The 17095-nt window shown below is 40.4% G+C and overlaps 1 protein-coding gene across 2 annotated transcripts in view; it reads left to right on the top strand.

Moving 5' to 3' along the window:
* Positions 1 to 17095, top strand: part of Pias1 (protein inhibitor of activated STAT 1) — a 102514-nt gene that overhangs the window by 42496 nt on the left and 42923 nt on the right. For both annotated transcript variants that reach the window (XM_006511302.3, NM_019663.3), the window contains exons 3-4: positions 14729 to 14813; positions 15056 to 15103. In XM_006511302.3, coding sequence (XP_006511365.1) covers positions 14729 to 14813; positions 15056 to 15103 — 133 coding nt within the window. The remainder of the gene's footprint in view (positions 1 to 14728; positions 14814 to 15055; positions 15104 to 17095) is intronic.

Genomic DNA, 17095 nt, shown 5'->3' with positions numbered 1-17095 from the left:
TGTTTGTCCCCGTCGCTCCCCTGCAGTGGTCCTTAACCAGGGCTGGGAGTCCAGACTTCAGCCTGTCCTCCTGCCACAGCTCACTGCTTACCATTCATGTTGACACTATCCCTGTGGCTTTCCTCATAGTTTTTGCTGTACTCCAAGACACACATACTCTATTCTTCTCCCTTCTCCTTAGTCATTTCTTCCTTCCTTCTTTCTGTTTATATTTTGTGATTTCATCTAATCTCAAAGCTTTAAATGATAATTAAACATGAGCTCTAGAGTTTCTTTCAAGTACTTAATTTATATCATGATTCAGTTGTGTGTCTCAATTTTAACGTGTCTGAAACAGAAAGAGCAGAAGTAACCCTTTCCCTTCCCTTCTTATCATTCCCTTCTTCCCTTCTCACCCCCCCTCCTTCCCTTTATATGAATTCTAACCCATCTTTTTCTCTCTCATTTAAAGACATCTTCATTGTTTGTAGTTTTTGGCTTTGAGTAAGCCCACCCAGATCTTGGTGTGCTATATATGTATACAGTCTCTAAGGTCTATGACCAGTCTCCTTCATTGGTTCAAAAAATAATTGTTGTATTTGATTCTTTAGTCAGGTGCCAACTTTATTAGTTAGGCAAGCCTCTTGGCTATATAAGAGTTCTATCTAGACTATTAGCACATCTCAGGACCTTTGCTGCTACTACCCTGATCTGAACCTCCAGTCTCTTCCCTGGATCATTCATCTTTTACCTGCTTTACAACACTCTCAAATTTACAATGAGAGTAATTCTTTTAAAATGAGCTAATTGTAGTATTCTTCTGTTTCTGCACTTGTGGTTAGCCTTGAATCTATTTGATCAGCCCACTCAAGGCTTTATGAGCTGCGTCTTGGGTTTGTTTGGTTTGTTCAGGAGAATGGGTCTCCCTGTGCAGCCCAGCTGGTCTTGAACTCTTGATCTTCCTGCTTCAACGCTTCCAAGTAGCTAGAACTGCAGAGCTTATTTGTGTTACAATCAATGACAATTATTCCTTCTAGAACTTGGCTTTAATCACATTGGTGGTCTGGCTAAGAGCTGGCCATGGGTGTTTCCAAATTTGGAATGTTCTTCCCATAGATATTTACACAACTGCCTCCTTCATCTACTTGAGATATTAATACTTAAGTAAAATATTTATACTGAACACACACACACAAAACAATGGCCATCTTTTAACATCTCTGTCAATGTGTAGGTAAAGGCTATGGGGCAGTGGTTTTGCTTTGTTTACTTGTCACTGATGTATCCCAGTACCTAGCATGATATGTTATATGTAGTAGATGCTCAGTGTTTGCTGAGTGAATATTTGTGCAATCTTTTGTGATCTCTCTTCTCTGCCTTTCTTTCTTGGGTGTTGATACCATTTTTAGGCTCTGTGTGGTTCCCAGAGTATCTGGAATCCTTACAGATTCAAATCCAGCAAAAAAAAGGAAAACTCATATGTCCCAACATTTGCAGCAGAAATCCTGAGGTTACTATTGAATTGAGTTAACTACCAAGTCCAGTCCTTGACCGGTCATGGGCAAGAGAATGCAGAACACTTTCTGGCCGAGCCTTTGATCATGTATTTTAATTCGGAGTCTGGAGACAAAGCCACAAACAAAATGTCTGTTGCAATAACAGGCTGCTGACAAGTTCCAAGAAATGTCAGCTAGCATATGTACCAATGTATAAAACGTGGTTTTGGATGCTGACCCCAGTGTGTGACTTGGTTGCTAGTAGGAGCTCTTGAGTCTGCCCAAGTCTCAGTGGTTTAGAAACTGAATTTCATTGTGATAATGTATGTACTCCATGCATCTCCAACAACTGATTTCTCTCTCCAGCTCAAGGTTATCTTTTAAATAAAAAAATCAGCATTAAAGTATACATGAATGGTAATCAACTAAGAGAGAAACTGATAGTTAATACAATAGAATAGAACAATTGCTAAGCTATGTCCTTAACTAAGCAAAAGGAATGTGTAACACTCAGTTCTGAGGTCATTCAGTTCACAGGAGAAAGCCTACACAACGTCACTGACAGAAGTCAAGTCAGGCGGGAATAAGTACATAGATGGGGGCCTGCAGGTCACTTCCGTTGATAAAGCTTTTTGTAGCCAAGCCTGCCAGAGTTTAAGCACTAGAAGTCACATGATGGAAGACAGAATTAACCCCCATAAGTTGTCCTCTGACTTAGACATACACACTAGGTTTGTTAAATGTAAAATACACACACACACAGAGGAAGAGATGGAATTTTGATTAGTTCCATTTTCTCTCTCACTGAATGGCACATGAACAGCTGGGATGGGATGACATGCATGAGGTCATCTAGAAACCGGTAGGCGGCAAGCGGAGCCATGCCTTGTAATAGCTCTGGCCAAGACTCGTCCGCCCATGTACTGTTTGCAGTTGTCCTTCATATGAAATGCTGACAATGAGGAATGGAGTCATTTGTTACAAAAATCTCTCCTTGGTTTATTTACTAAGTATAATAGCAATTAAAAAAAAGTCTCCATAAAATTTTTAGTCCATCACAAAATCTGAATGATTTCTTCATGAGTATAATTTTTTTCTTGAAATAGGTATACATCTGGAAATATTTTTTCTTTTAATTTTTAAAAGAGATTTATTTATTTATTTTATGTGAGTACACTGTAACTGTATAGATGGTTGTGAGCGTTCATGTGGTTGTTGGGAATTGAATTTTAGGACCTCTGCTTGCTCTGGACAATTCTGCTTGCTCCGGTCCAAAAGATTTATTTATTATTACACAAGTACAGTGTACTTATTATTTATTATATAAGTACTTATTATTATATAAGTACACTGTAACTGTCTTCAGATGCACCAGAAGAGGGCGTCAGATCTCATTACGGATGGTTGTGAGCCACTATGCGGTTGCTGGGATTTGAACTCAGGTCCTCTAGAAGAGCAACCAGTGTTCTTAACTGCTAAGCCCATCTTCAGGTCTCTAAAATCAGTGTATTTCTGATAGCAGTTTGGCAATCTGTATAAAAGCTTTACACATATACATATCTTGGGATTTACAATTTTATTATTTGTATGTAATGTAAATATGTGAGGACAGGAGTGTGTCACTGTATGTGTGTAGAGATCAGAGGACAACATCTGAAGTTGGTGGAACTCAGGCTATAAGTAATTTTACCTGATGAGTCATCTTATCAACCTTGAAGAAAGAAACAGTTTCTCATGTAGCCCAGACTGACCTCAAATTTGCTATGTAGCTGAACATGACCTTGAACTGATCTTGTATCCTCCTTTTTGCTGGCTTGGCACTGTGTTCTTTGCTTTTCTGTGGCTTTTGTATTAACAACAAGTTAATTAAGTAACTTTCTATAAAAGTGAGAAAGTTTACACTTAGTTGCAGTCTATTTCCCTTTTCTGTTTTCTTCAAATCTCATCATTTAGCTTGGTTCCTAGCTGCCTGGTTCAGCTTGATAGCCAGGTGTGAGAGTACACAGGCCAGATAAGGATCTTTTTATATGTTTAGCACCAGGGTTGCCTTGGAGCCTGGAGAATCTATTTGGTGTATCTGCTCGAGGGCCAGCTACTAACTCTCAGGCCTAATCTGAGAAATAAGATCAAGGGTAAATAAATGGAGCAGGCAGAGCTGTGCTCTGGAGGAAAATGATGAAAAGTGTAAGCTAACGGGGGTGGGGTGACAGGGACCTGCAGTTAGGATGGGAGTGAAATGGATGCCTTTGGTACATCATCAGTCTAGTAATGTCATCCAATGCAGCCGCAGCCTATTCTATTACTGAGTTCTGTGGGAAAGAGAAAGGATGGAACTTTGTTCATGCGCCCAAGAATCGAGCTGCTTTTATTATCAAAGACTTTTACAGCATTAGCAGTATGATGCCAAGACTTTACAGATAATATACACAATAACATGTTAGTGTTGGACAAGGCATACAAAATTATACAAGTAATCATATTCAACATGAAGTTTCAAATATCGAAGTTATAAGAAATATGATTTTGATGCTTGCTTTGATCTTTTAATTCATGATAAGTATATTTGCTTCAATTTATATAGAATGTTTTGGGTATTTTTCTTCACTTCCCCCCACCCCCGAAACAGGGTTTCTTTGTGTAGCCTTGGCTATCCCTAGAACCAGCTCTGTAGATTAGGCTGGCCTCCAACTCAAAGATCTGCCTCCTGAATTCTGGGATTAAAGGCATGCACCATCACTGACTGGAAAACTTAAAAGTTTTAAACCTAATCATTTTTATTTATATAGATATTTTATGCATTTTAGTATTTTGCCTGCTTGTATGTCTGTGTACCTTGTGCGTGCCTCTGGACCATGTGCAGTGCCTGTGGAGGTCAGAAGAGGGAATCAGATCCCTTGGAACTGGAGTTCCAGGTGGTTGTAAATCACTATGTGGGTACTAGGAAACTAACCCAGTTCTCCTTGCAAGAGTAGCCTGTGCTTGTAATGGCTGAACAATCTCTAGCCTTCGTGTAATATTTTATGGCTCTGTTCACATGTCATTAAATATTATCTTATAGAAAATTTCCATTTTAAAGATGAATGTAGCACTGGGAATGTGATCCAGTTGGTAGAGTGTGCTTGTCTATAGTGCAAGAATCTCTCAACTCAATCCTAGTACTGCATAGAGCAGGCCTAGTGTTAGCCACTTTTAATCCTAGCACTGAGGATATAAAGTCAGGAGGACCAAAAGTTCAGTCTTCTACTACATCGTGAGTTTATTAAGGCCAGCTTGGGCTACCTGAGAACTTACCAAAAAAAGATAAGCAGCAGATGGTCAGAGCAATGCAAATTTGATAGTGGATCAGTATATATCTTCTTTTTGGAGAAACATACATTCCTGTCATCTTCCACTACTGTTTTTTTTAAGACAGACTTGCTGTTTCGTCCTGGCTAACCTAGAACATGCAGGCTATGACCATTTAATTAATCCTCCTGTCTCAGCCTCCTGAGTGGAAATTACAGACATGTACAACCACAACCAGCCTGTAATTTTCTGTTTTAAAGATAGTTGGGAGCATGCTGAAGCTATAGCGTTGCAGTTGTTTTTAAAGATTGCATAGTTAATCAAATTTGGGATTGAGTAAACCAGAGTTCATTAAAGCCAGAGGGGTTGACATTTAGAGATAGCTACTTTAGTTCCACTTCCCCCAAGACAGCAAGAAATACTCTGTAACTGAAAGATGATTATTTTTAGCTTTCCGTTGGGCAGTAAGGCAGAGTGGCAAAAGTGCAGTCATTAGCTGAGCTCTGTGTTCTGTATCAGGCCTCACAAGCCTTGCTTTTGTATGCCTAGGATTTGGCTTCCGGTGTCCTAAGTTTGTATACACAATGTGGTTCCTCTTTTTTTCTTTTTGATTTAGTTCATATTTTTGTGGAATAATTTGTAAAAACTTTAAAGAGTGGACTTTCTATAACTCCTTCTCTGTGTATTCTGTATGTCTAGGTCTTGTTTGTCTTTCCTAGAGATAGGCCTTTGGCAGCTTAAACTTACTAAGGAAGAGTGTTGAAAAGTCATCTCCCCTAAGGGCCATAAGTACTCCCTGCAAACATCATCAGCCCTTAGTGATGCACACCACCAGAATATGAAACCATCAAGGTTTCAAAATGACACAGAAGATGTGTTGGGAATTTTCATGTCTTCTATTTACACTTGAGAGCCGAGAGCAAGTTATATAACATTACAGATCACTGAGTGGCTATTGCACTAACTGAGGGACAGTTCTCCTATACCCCACATAACCAGTATTTGAATTCCTTTCTTAGCAAAGATTCAAAATATTGTGCATATAGAACTTTAAGAATTCAGAATTGATGACAGTTACTTAAAACACTGGTGATTTAGCTTCAAACCCGAGACCTTAATGTTACTTCCTGTTTCATTTAGGAAAGCAAAGATCTCCTATTCGTGTATTGAAATCAATGCCTTTAATAAGTTATTCTTTACCTAAACTTGTTGTAGTCTGGCCTCTATATCTACATGCTGTTATAGACTGTGACAAGTTTAGGCATGATTTGTTAAATATATGAATAAATAAAAAGTTAAATAATGGGGTTTGTTGTGATATTCTCATACATACATGCCCAGGTTGTTAGTTTGATGGCAAATGCCTTTACTCACTGAGCCATTTTGGTACCGGCCACTTTTTGACCTTTCATTTTTATTGTAGCACTATCTCGATTTTGGTTTGCATTTCGCAGTTAAGACTGTTGAACATCTTTTAACAGATTTTGAGCTACCTATGTCCTTGCCTTATTTAAGATCTTTTTTGCTCAGTAATTTTTAAAAGATAGCCTCATTTTATTTTAAGAACCTAAGTTCTTAATTTTTTTAAAGTCCAATTCATTAGTGGTCATCTGGCCTCTTAAGTGTTCACTTTGATTTTGCCATTTTTAAGTGAAATACTTAAGTTCAACTCTGTGATATTAGCAAATGGACTTTAATGTTATTTTCTATTTCATTTAGAAAAATAAAGCTCTCCTATTTGTGTAAAGAAATCAGTCTTTAATAAATCATTCTTTACCTAACCCTGTTACAGTCTGACTTGTGTATTTCCATAGCAGATCTCCTCAACAGTAACAGTATGGTAGTTCCCTCCGTACTGCTTTCTCCCCTGCTAGGTCTAGTCAACGCCTAGTTTATTTTGTATCTCTAAGAATTTGCCTAGTTTAGGCATCTTTTACAGGTAGAATCGTACACTGTCTTTTTATATCCAGTTTATTTCACTGGGCATAATGATCTATATTTGTCCACATTGTACAATCTATCAGAATTCCATTCTATTGCATTTTATGCAAAATAATATCCACATCACATTTTCTCCATTCTTCTTCTGTTCGCTGACAGGTTATTTCACCTTTCATTTGTAGATACATTTTATGAGCATTTCTGTATATGCAAGAATCCTTTTGGTCCACACACCCAGAAGTAGGATTACTGGTCTCTATGGTAATTTTGTGTCACCAAACTATTCTATAGTGGATATGCGGCAGCACTTATTTTACATTCCTACCACCAATGTACACAAATTCCAGCTTGCTGGATAATTTGTGGTGGTAATTTTTTTGTGGTGGTGTTTGTTGTTGAGGGTGATGTTTCTTTAGGAGAGACTTTTTGGTTTGGTTTGGTTTGGTTTGGTTTGGTTTGGTTTGGTTTGGTTTGGTTTAGTTTGGTTTAATATAGCTAATAGGTTAAAGGTTGCCTCACTGAGATTTTGGTTGGCATTTCCTAAATGAATAACAACACTGAACATCTTTTTGTGTGTTCACTGGCCTTTTTGTATTACTTGGAGAAGTATCTGTTTTAGGACAATGTCTGTTTTTTAATTTCCCTCCCCTCCCCTCCCCTCCCCTTTCCCTTTCCCTCTCCCTCCCCTTTCCCTTTCCCTCCCCTCCCCTCCCCCTCCTATGGAGTTGTTCCTTGTTACTACCATATACCTTCTTTTTTCAGATGGCTTTCAGTGGCCTGGAGCTCTCTGGATAGACTAGACTGGCTCTCCTGAGAGCCTCAGGAGACTCCTGCATCCACCTTCCAAGTGCTAGGTTTAAACTGAAACTCAGAAGCGTCCTCACCTTTGCATGACCAGCACTTCACTGACAGAGCCAACACCCTAGTCATTTATATTGGGTTGTCATTGTGTAGCAGTTTGTTGATTTGTTTTTTTCAGGACAAAGTCCTGTTGTGGAGTCCAGACTGACCTTGCCTTTACACTCTTCCACCTCAGCCTACCAAGACTGTGGCAGTGGGGGCTGTTGTGCCCAGCTATGGAACTTTACATATGTTGGATATTTGCACTTACCCAGTCAGTATGTCTTTACAAGAGTCTCACTGAGTCTGTGGGTTGTCTTTTTATTCCTTTGATAATGTACTTTGTTTAACATCTGAAAGGTTAATTTTTTTAAACTAGAATTTCACTTTATTTTTCTTTTGCCTGCGTTTTTATGTCATTTAAGAAGCTATTGTCCAGCTTAAAGTCATGAAGATTAATTAATTCCCTGTTTTCTTCTAAAGTTTTAATTTGTAAATTTAGTTTTCCACTTATTTTGAATAAAGTTTTATAGACAGTGCAGCTAAAGATCCATCTCCATCCCGTCGCCATTGAATGCCTAACTGACCCACACAGCCCCCATTGTTGAAAAGATCCTTTCCCTTAGGAAGCATCTTGCCATATTGTCAAACCATGGCCTTAGATGCCTGGTTTTATTTCTGGCTCCCAGTTTGCTTCCATTGATGTGCATGTCCCTGCAGTCTTTGTTTAGAACTGAGTATGTTGAGTATTATGTGGCATGCTAAGACTGGGAAATCAGAATCTCTTTGGGAACTACCTTTGTTGCTTGTTACTGAGTACAGCTGTCCGTTGGTACAGGGACATTTTCATAGTAGTTTTGCAGTTATACTGAGCTTGGTCTGTGAAGTTTACATTCCGTTATGTCTGTGTTTTGCCTATAGGCTATCAAAGATTTCCTATAGGAATTTTTTTTTAAGATATCTCTCTCTCTCCCCCCCCCTCCCCCTCCCTCTCCCTCTCCTTTTTTTTTTTAAATTAGTTAATTAGTTGGTTTGGGCTTTTTCAGCATACTATTTGGCTCAGAGTGGCCTTGAATTTGTAATCCTCCTGCTGAGGGCAGACTTTTCAGCACAAGGCTTATCCTTTTGTTTTTATTTGTGTTTTTGTATATAAATTATAACTGCCTCTTTTTAAACTGTCTGATAATATCTGCAAGTCTTATAATATCCCTTAAATTGGCTTATCTGATGTTATTGATGTGTGACTTTTTTGTTTGATTTTTTTTAAGATTTATTTGCTGTTATATGTAAGTACACTGTAGCTGTCTTCAGACACACCAGAAGAGGGCATCAGATCTCATTACGGATGGTTGTGAGCCACCATATGGTTGCTGGGATTTGAACTCAGGACCCTCAGAAAAATAGTCAGTGCTCTTAATTGCTGAGCCATTTCTCCAGCCCCCTTGGTTTTGTTTTTGCTTTTTGTTTTTTTGTTTTGTTTTGTTTTTAAGACGGGGTTTCTCGGTAATTTTGGCTATCCTGGAACTCACTCTGTAGAGCAAGCTGGCCTCAAACTCAGAGACCTGTCTGCCTCTGCCTCCTAAGTGCTACATAGCCCTGGCTGGTCTGGGACTTACTGTGTAGACTAGGCTAGCCTAATCTTACAGAACTCTGCCTGCCTTGCCTCCTGAGTACCTGGATTAAAGGCATTGCTACCACAGCTGGCCCAGTGTGGTTGTTTCTTAATCTACCCTCTTGGTGTTCATTTTTCTTTTGTTTTTTATTGCTCTTTAGTTATTTATTATTCTTCTCTTCCTCCTGTTTTCCCCGCTAAAACATGTTTTTTTATGTCTCTTGCTCTTCCTGCCCCCACCTCCACCCCCTCCCTGCTAGTGGGATATATGATGTATTGCTTTGTCAGGTATTCTGAGCCTTGTCACATCATCACAGTCTATCCTTGAGAAGCATTGGCAGTGGGTGTGGCTTCCGTTCCTGCCCTTCTGGTCTTCATACTGTTCCTAAGCTCTGTTTCCCTGTAGCTTTGAAACTTTGCATTTTGCTGCTGTTTTAGAAAATGGTGATCTGGGCTGGAGAGGTGGCTCAGCGGGTAAGAGCACTGACTGCTCTTCCGAAGGTCCTGAGTTCAATTCCCAGCAACCACATGGTGGCTCACAACCACCCGTGATGAGGTCTGACGCCCTCTTCTGGTGCATCTGAAGACAGCTACGGTGTACTTACATATAATAAATAAATAAATAAATCTTTAAAAAAAAAAAAAAGAAAATGGTGATCTATTTACAGACACAGTGGTTCATTCTATTTCTCTGTTGTTTGCTTTTCTGGTACCCATTCTTTCTGGACATCCAGATAGTCTGGTAGCATCTCTGCATACAGACTTCCTTTATTGTTTCATTAAGCATAAGGGTGGAGGTGAGTTCTTTTACCTCTTACATATTTCTGGTTTGATTTGGGTTTTTGTTGTGTTTGTCTTACTGAGCTAAGAAGTCCCGGCTGATAGTTTTTGTTGTTATTTTGTGTTTGTTTGTTTGCTTATTTATCCTTTAAAATGCTCACCATGCTCCATTCTGGATGACTTGCTGCCATCCGAGTGAATACTCCTTCCTATTGCCTTGCTGAGCCACCATGTCTTTCCTTGGCCTTCTTTTCTTTGATCACTTTTAAGGCTTTCTTGCTGTCCTTGTGTTTGCTCAGTTCCTTGGTGACTGCTCCTACAGCCAGCCCATTCTCTTCAGTCCTAATGAATATGGTTTGTTGAACACAGTTTTTTTTTTTTTAAATTGTGTCTCCTGCTTTTCATCTTATTTCTTGTTATTTCTTAATTGATACCATTCCCAGAGTTGTTCTCTCCACTCACCAGAGATGCCAGTGCTCTCATCCACTCCTTTATCCACTGCCCAATTTCACCCAGGCCTCCTCCTAAGCTCCAGGTCAGTCAGTCGCTCTTCCTTCCTCCCTCCCTCCCTCCCTCCCTCCCTCCCTCCCTCCCTTCTTTCCTTCCTCCCTCCTTTCCTGTTTTTCTTTATGATTTACTTTTATGGGGAATCTTGTGGAAGAATTGGGGGAAGGATTGAAAAAGCAAATTCCACAGGAAGACCAATAGAGTCAACTAACCTTGACCCTTGGGGGCTCCCAGAGACTGAACCACCAACCAAAGAGCACACATGAGCTAAACTAAGGCCCCTTCCCCCATTATATGTAGCAGGTGTGCAGCTTGCGTGTTCCTCAGCAACTGGAGCAGGGGCTGTTCCTGACTTCACTACCTGCCTGTGGATCCTGTTCCCTTAACCAGGCTGCCTTTCTTGGTATCAGTGGGAGAGTATATGCCTAACCTGGCAGTGACTTTATGTGCCAAGGTGGGTTGGTACCTTGGGAGTTGGGAGCTCCCCCTTCTCAGAGGAGAAGGGGAATGGGGGGAGGAGCTGTGTGAGGGGGGCTGCGATTGGGGTATAAAATGAATAAAATAAATGGAAAAAATTACTTTCGTTTTAATTATGTATAGATATATTTATTTGAAAGTGGGTATATGCATATAAGTGTAAGTACCTGCACAGGGCAGCGGTGTCTGATGCTCTGGAGCTGGAGTCACAAACATTGTAGTTGCATGATATGGGGCTGGGAACCAAACTTAGCTCCTCTGGAAGAACAACAAGTGTTAACTGCTGAGCCATCTCTCCAGCCCCGAGATTGTGTTTCTTTATAACTTTCTCTACCTAGGTAGGAAGAAGCTGTAGTGAACAACTGAGGAAGGGGTTTTACCTGGAGGCAAAGCTCCTTAGAGGACTGCAAGTAAGAGGATGAGCTCATACTAATTGGCCTTCGGGTACCTCAGTGAATAAGAGCACAGACTATAAGCATGGGTTTGAATCCCCAGTGTTTGCAGAAAAAAGCCAGGTGTGGCTAGACCTGCCTCTAATCCAGCAGAGGGGCTGGGGACAAGTGGATCCCAGGAATTTCTCTGGCCAGCCAGCTTCGTTGAACTTGTGAGCAGAGCTTCAGGTTCAGTGAAAGCCATGTCCCAAGATGGAGAGCAAATGCAAGAAGACATGTAACATTGTCTTCTGGGGTCCACATAGATAAACACACACACCACAGCCTGGTATTCTGTCTAGATGACTGTGTCTTTGAGCCTTGTTCTGAAAAAAGAATAAATATGGAGAAACCTAATGATGAGGTGCTTAAGCAGAGAAAGCTCTAGGAATTAAAAAGAGCATTTTCACATCATGTTAAAAGAACAGTGGAAGCTGAGCACAGACATTTCTGTCTAAAACCCCAGCACTGGACAGACTGAAGGAAAAGGATCCAAGTTTGGGTGCAGACTGAGTCTGTCTTCCCTCCCAAAGCAACCAGTGGAAAAATAGCTTTAAACAACAACAAAGCATGGTGGCTCAAACCTTTAATCCCAGCACTTGAGAGGCAGAGATGAGGAGAGGCCGAGATGAGCAGATATCCTTGAGTTCCGGATCTGGTCTACATAGTGAGTTCTAGGATAGCCAGGGCTATGGAGAAAAAAACCTGCCTCAAAAAAGTACTTTTTACAGGTTTGTATGCTAATATAAGGATCCTATGGCTGCTGGGAATCCAACCCAAAAGTCCTTCAAGCACCACACCCACTGCACTCTGACTGCAGTCCAAGAACATACTTTTAATCATGAAATCATACAGCTCTGAATTGACCGGGAAGTGGGAGATATGTAGATCCGAGTTCCAGCTCTTGACTTGCTACAAACAAATATAAAACCTTTACAGCTTACTCCTCACTAGCTGGGCCTTGTAGCTTTTCTTCGTGGTGGTCAGGTGGGTTGGAGATACTAGATGGTAATTGTTAGTGTTCTTGTCATGGTCCATCTGGAGTATCAAAGAGTGACAGATGTCAGTGGGTAACATCAGAGGTTTGTTTCTCCATAAATTACCTACCGCCTTAGCTATGCCTCATGGTCTGTGCTCTGGGATGGACATAGGAAGAAATGATGGAACTTAGAACAAATATGCTGTGAAAGAGTGTGGTATGATAGCCTTTGAAAGGTTATGATAGGTTATGAAAGTTTATGATAGTCTTTTCAGTGTCACAGACTAGAGTGTGTCAAGAGAAGTGGCTGATGGAGAAGGTGAAGGTGTCCATGTTTTCTGATACTTGAAAAATGGCTGCTCTGGATAATGAGTGCTTTATGGTACCAGTGGGTGGACTCTCTAACACTGCAGATTTTAGGCCTGTGCTTTATGGCACCAGTGGGTGGAATCTCTAGCGTTGCAGACTTTCAGTCATTATAGGACAGAAGAAGTAGCCATGTTGTTTTAGCCAGCATCTTGTCATTCTAAATCTGCACCCATCTTGAAACTTCACAGTAGTCATATATTTGAAAATGAGTCTAAATTTTTGCCTAGTGAATAATACGAATTTTTGTGTGGCAGAGATTATTTTAGCACTGTTGTAGAGCAGAGCCAAAGATTTAAATTGGGCCAGGCCTGCTTGGCAAACAATCCCCATACAAGATACTCTGAGAAAGAAGCTAGCTGCTAAGGTTGATGACAGAGGGCAGTATTTGCCTTCCTGCATGCTCCTCCTTGTTTATTGATAATTGCCAGATTGTTACTGCACTTATAATTGTGGTAACTTTTTCTGGTTAGCAACTGTTCCTTGAAGATAGATTCTTTAAGAAAAAGCCTCACCCCACATATGAAGTAGAAATGCAAATCTAGCCTTTAAAAGATGTTGCTTCTGCACTGAGATGTAATTTTAGACCTGTGCTCTTTTCTCCACTGTTGGTTGTGCAGATTTTTTGATGAGGCATGCTGCAGTTGGGGTGGTTTATATGTTTCTTGCAAGTAGAACAAACCCAGTTAAGCAAGAGATTGAAATTAGCCAAAAGTTAGCTTCTCTGCAGTCTTAGGTAGCCCACAGCCAAGAATTATATGATGACAACTCTTAGTGATTCTTTGGTATTAAATTATCTTGGAAAAGTGCAGTTTTAATTTTTTCCCCTGAAAGACAGACCTTCATGTAGTCCAAGATAGTCTTAAACTCAGTATATAGCTGAGACTAACCTTGCCCTTCTGAGTTTCCAGCTTCTCCCTCTTGAGTACTGAGGGTACTGATGTGTGCCACCACACCCAGTGTATGGGATACAGGAGTTAACTAGGAAGCAACCTACCAACGGAGTCACATTCCCCAGCCTGAGATTTCTTAATTTACCTATTTATTCAATAAATAGTAGTTCAGAACTTGACACTCAGACACCGTGTGTGTGTGTGTGTGTGTGTGTGTGTGTGTATCTATGTGGACCCTAGAAGACAATGTTACATGTCTTCTTGCATTTGCTCTCCATCTTGGGACATGGCTTTCACTGAACCTGAAGCTCTGCTCTCAAGTTCAGTGAAGCTGGCTGGCCAGAGAAATTCCTGCTCTCACGTGCCGTGCCTATGTCTGTGCCTGAATGTCTTGGAATGTCTCTCAGAAAGCCAATGTATTTGTTGATCTCAGCATAGTTGGGGAATCCCTTGTGCCACAGTGATGCATGCTTCTTGTCTGCTTGCTGCCTTCCTTTTCCCTCCCCCTCCATCCTTTTTGTTCTTCATTCTTGTGTTTCACTTATATGTTGATCCTTTGAGAAGTGAACTCATCCAAGACTATGAAAAACTGTATATGACGTTGTATATAAAACATGTATGGTGCTCAGGTGTGGTGGTGCACAACTATAATCACAGCTTTCAGGCTCAGGAGAATTGTGTTTGAGGTTGACCTTTGCTGCATAGCATCATGGCAAGGCCCTTTCTCAAAACAAACAAGTTATTTCTCAAAATAAACAGAAGGCAGTGAAAGATTAATTTACTTTCAAAAATAATTGCAGTTTCACCTATGTAGATTCAAAGCAGGTACATTTGTTTCTTAGCTCAGAAACTCTGTATATGAAATTAGTATTATTGGTATGCTATTATAAGAGTGTGCATATAATTAGACAACTTTTGGTTGGTCTTTGCTATGTGTTCCTCTGAATTTGAGTTCTGAAATGCTGTTTCTGGAATTAGGCCTCTCTGTGCCTTTGGTTTTGATATATCACTACTAGAAATTTGTTAATTCTCATTGCTTTTGTTGTCTGGTCTCTAGGATATACAGTTAATTAATGATGTGGTTCTGGCTATGTCTGTACTGATGACCTTTAAGATTATTAAAATGTAACTCTTTTCTTCAGCTTCAGACAACAGCCAGCGCTTTCGGGAAACCTGTTTTGCATTTGCCTTGACACCACAACAGGTGCAGCAGATCAGCAGCTCCATGTAAGTCACCTTCAGTCTGACCTGCAGTTTGGTGTAAGCCCAGAACCTACCCTAGTAACTGTGTTCAACTTTCAGCAGAGGTACCATGCCCCCGCCCCCAGCTCTTTCCCTTCCTCCCTCCCACCTCCCTCTCCCCACCACCCCCACGTATGAGTACTGTTGACATTTCTGATACTTAGGAATAGAATGACATGTCTTCATGTATATATTTAAAAACAATTTTTATTCTTATTCTATTTTAGGGATATTTCTGGGACCAAATGTGACTTCACAGTGCAGGTCCAATTAAGGTACAGTGTTGACTATAATATATATTCAAGTTTTAAAATAGAGTGTTCCTTTAAAATTAATTTAAAAAATAATCTCCTCAACAAATGTATTGCAGATATTGAGTGAGCTACCTAGGAAGAGAAAGCACCCTGAGAGACTCTGCTTGTTGACCATTTGGGTCTTCTCCTTAGCGGTGCTCCTGGGGTAGTCCGGAAGCTGCATCTGATAGACACTTGAAGTATCAGCTTTTGGGCGGTTGTGGTCGAGTGGGCCTTTGAGCTAGTGCAGGAGGATCTTTGTAAGTTCAGCTCTGCTTTCTCTAACAGAGGCAGACAGGACAGCACAGCACAGCAGTCTGCAGTCTCACACACAAACACCAGATACTCCAGCCCGCCCCACCCTGTTTCACTTGTAATTTAAAATGCCCTAATTTAGAACCCACATGGAAGTTCTCAGAAATGTACAGAAGCATACCAACACACAGGCTTGCAGACACAACTTGTCAAGTTTTGTTTCTAGGCTCTTTCATTGCTTCTGAGGGCATCTAAGAAATTTTTTTCTTTTCTTCTTTTTTTTAATAAGGTTTTTTTTTTAATTTTTATTTTTATTTTATGTGTATTGGTGTTTTGCCTTCTTGTGTCTGTGTGAGAGTGTCAGAAGCCCTGGAACTGAAGTTACAGACAGGTGAGCTGCATGTGGCAGGCCCTGGTCTGTTGGAATAGGAGCCAGTGTTCTTAACCACTGAGCCACTGTCCAGCTCTCTAGCTTAGTAAAGGTTAGTCAGTAGGATGAGAAGGTACAATTTTTGTAGAAATCCTTGATTTTTCCAAAAGATTGTTCATTTAATGTAAAAACTAATGTTTTTGTGTGTTTTTAAAATAGTGTTCTATTTTCTGCAAAAGTAGCACCAAGCTGTGGCTACTCAGCATCTTTGGTTCTTTAGTAGCGAGGTAGCCCCTTGGCTCTTTTGACTGACTTTGTCTTGAAGGTGAGGTTTTGGCCCTGAGATCATGTTTTCAGTATATTCTACTGAGAACCAGCAAGATGTTTCAGGGGCCATATCAAAACTACTGTATGCTGTATCTTCCTCTCAGATTTGTAATGCATATGAGCCTGTATGCAACTCTGGAAAGATCTTTGATACCGATGCTTTAATTGTTTTGATTCAGGTTTTTAAAAGTTTAGTAAACTACGGAACCCTTTTGAAAGTTCATGAGACCTCCTCAATCCTAGACAAAAAACTACAGGCAACTAAGGAATCTTGAGAACGAGACAAATAGTCTTCTCCAGGGAAGAGCACACAGTTAGTTATCCAATGCCAAGTGATCAGCCTCGAAGACACATGCATACAAGGGGCATTATATGGATTGAGCATGTTGTAGTTATATATTTAGAAGCACACACACAATTGAAGAGAGAGGGGAGGCATATATTTAAAAGAGAGTAAGGAAAAGGGGGTGGTACCTAGGAGGGATTGGCAGGAGGGAAGGAGAAACATGATGTCATTATAATTTCATAAATGTCTGAGGAAGCTACTCTTCCTCAGAAGATAGTTAAATAAATTCTGAAATCATTGTGAACACTAGTACAGGTTGGTAGTCACAGCTTCTTATCCAGATACTTGATGGAGTTATTTACTGTTGGCCTTAAGCAACTAAGCTGAGGCATAAGGAATAAGGAGGCAAACTCGCACCCCTTGTTGTAAATCCATATATAACCTTTTTGGTTGTTCAATCAAAAGAGGGTGTTGCTGCATAGCCCTGGCTGGCCTGGAACTCACAGAGCTCCCCCTACTTCTATTCTCTGGGTGCTAGGATTGAAGGTGTGGCCACTAAACCCAGCCACATATAACTTTGGACTGTCCCCCAAACCTAACTATGAATGGCTGATTACTGATAACCTAGACAGCCAATTAGCACATGTTGTGTATGTGATATATTTGATGAAAATGAACAAGAACCACACGAGGACATTTTTACTGTGACTGTTTATAGTTTTGAAGGACTGCTCGA

The sequence above is a fragment of the Mus musculus genome, chromosome 9 (genome assembly GCF_000001635.26).
Source record: "Mus musculus strain C57BL/6J chromosome 9, GRCm38.p6 C57BL/6J".
Classification (NCBI taxonomy): domain Eukaryota; kingdom Metazoa; phylum Chordata; class Mammalia; order Rodentia; family Muridae; genus Mus; species Mus musculus.
Note: the sequence above shows the minus strand (reverse complement) of the source record. Positions and strands in the feature narration are given on the sequence as shown.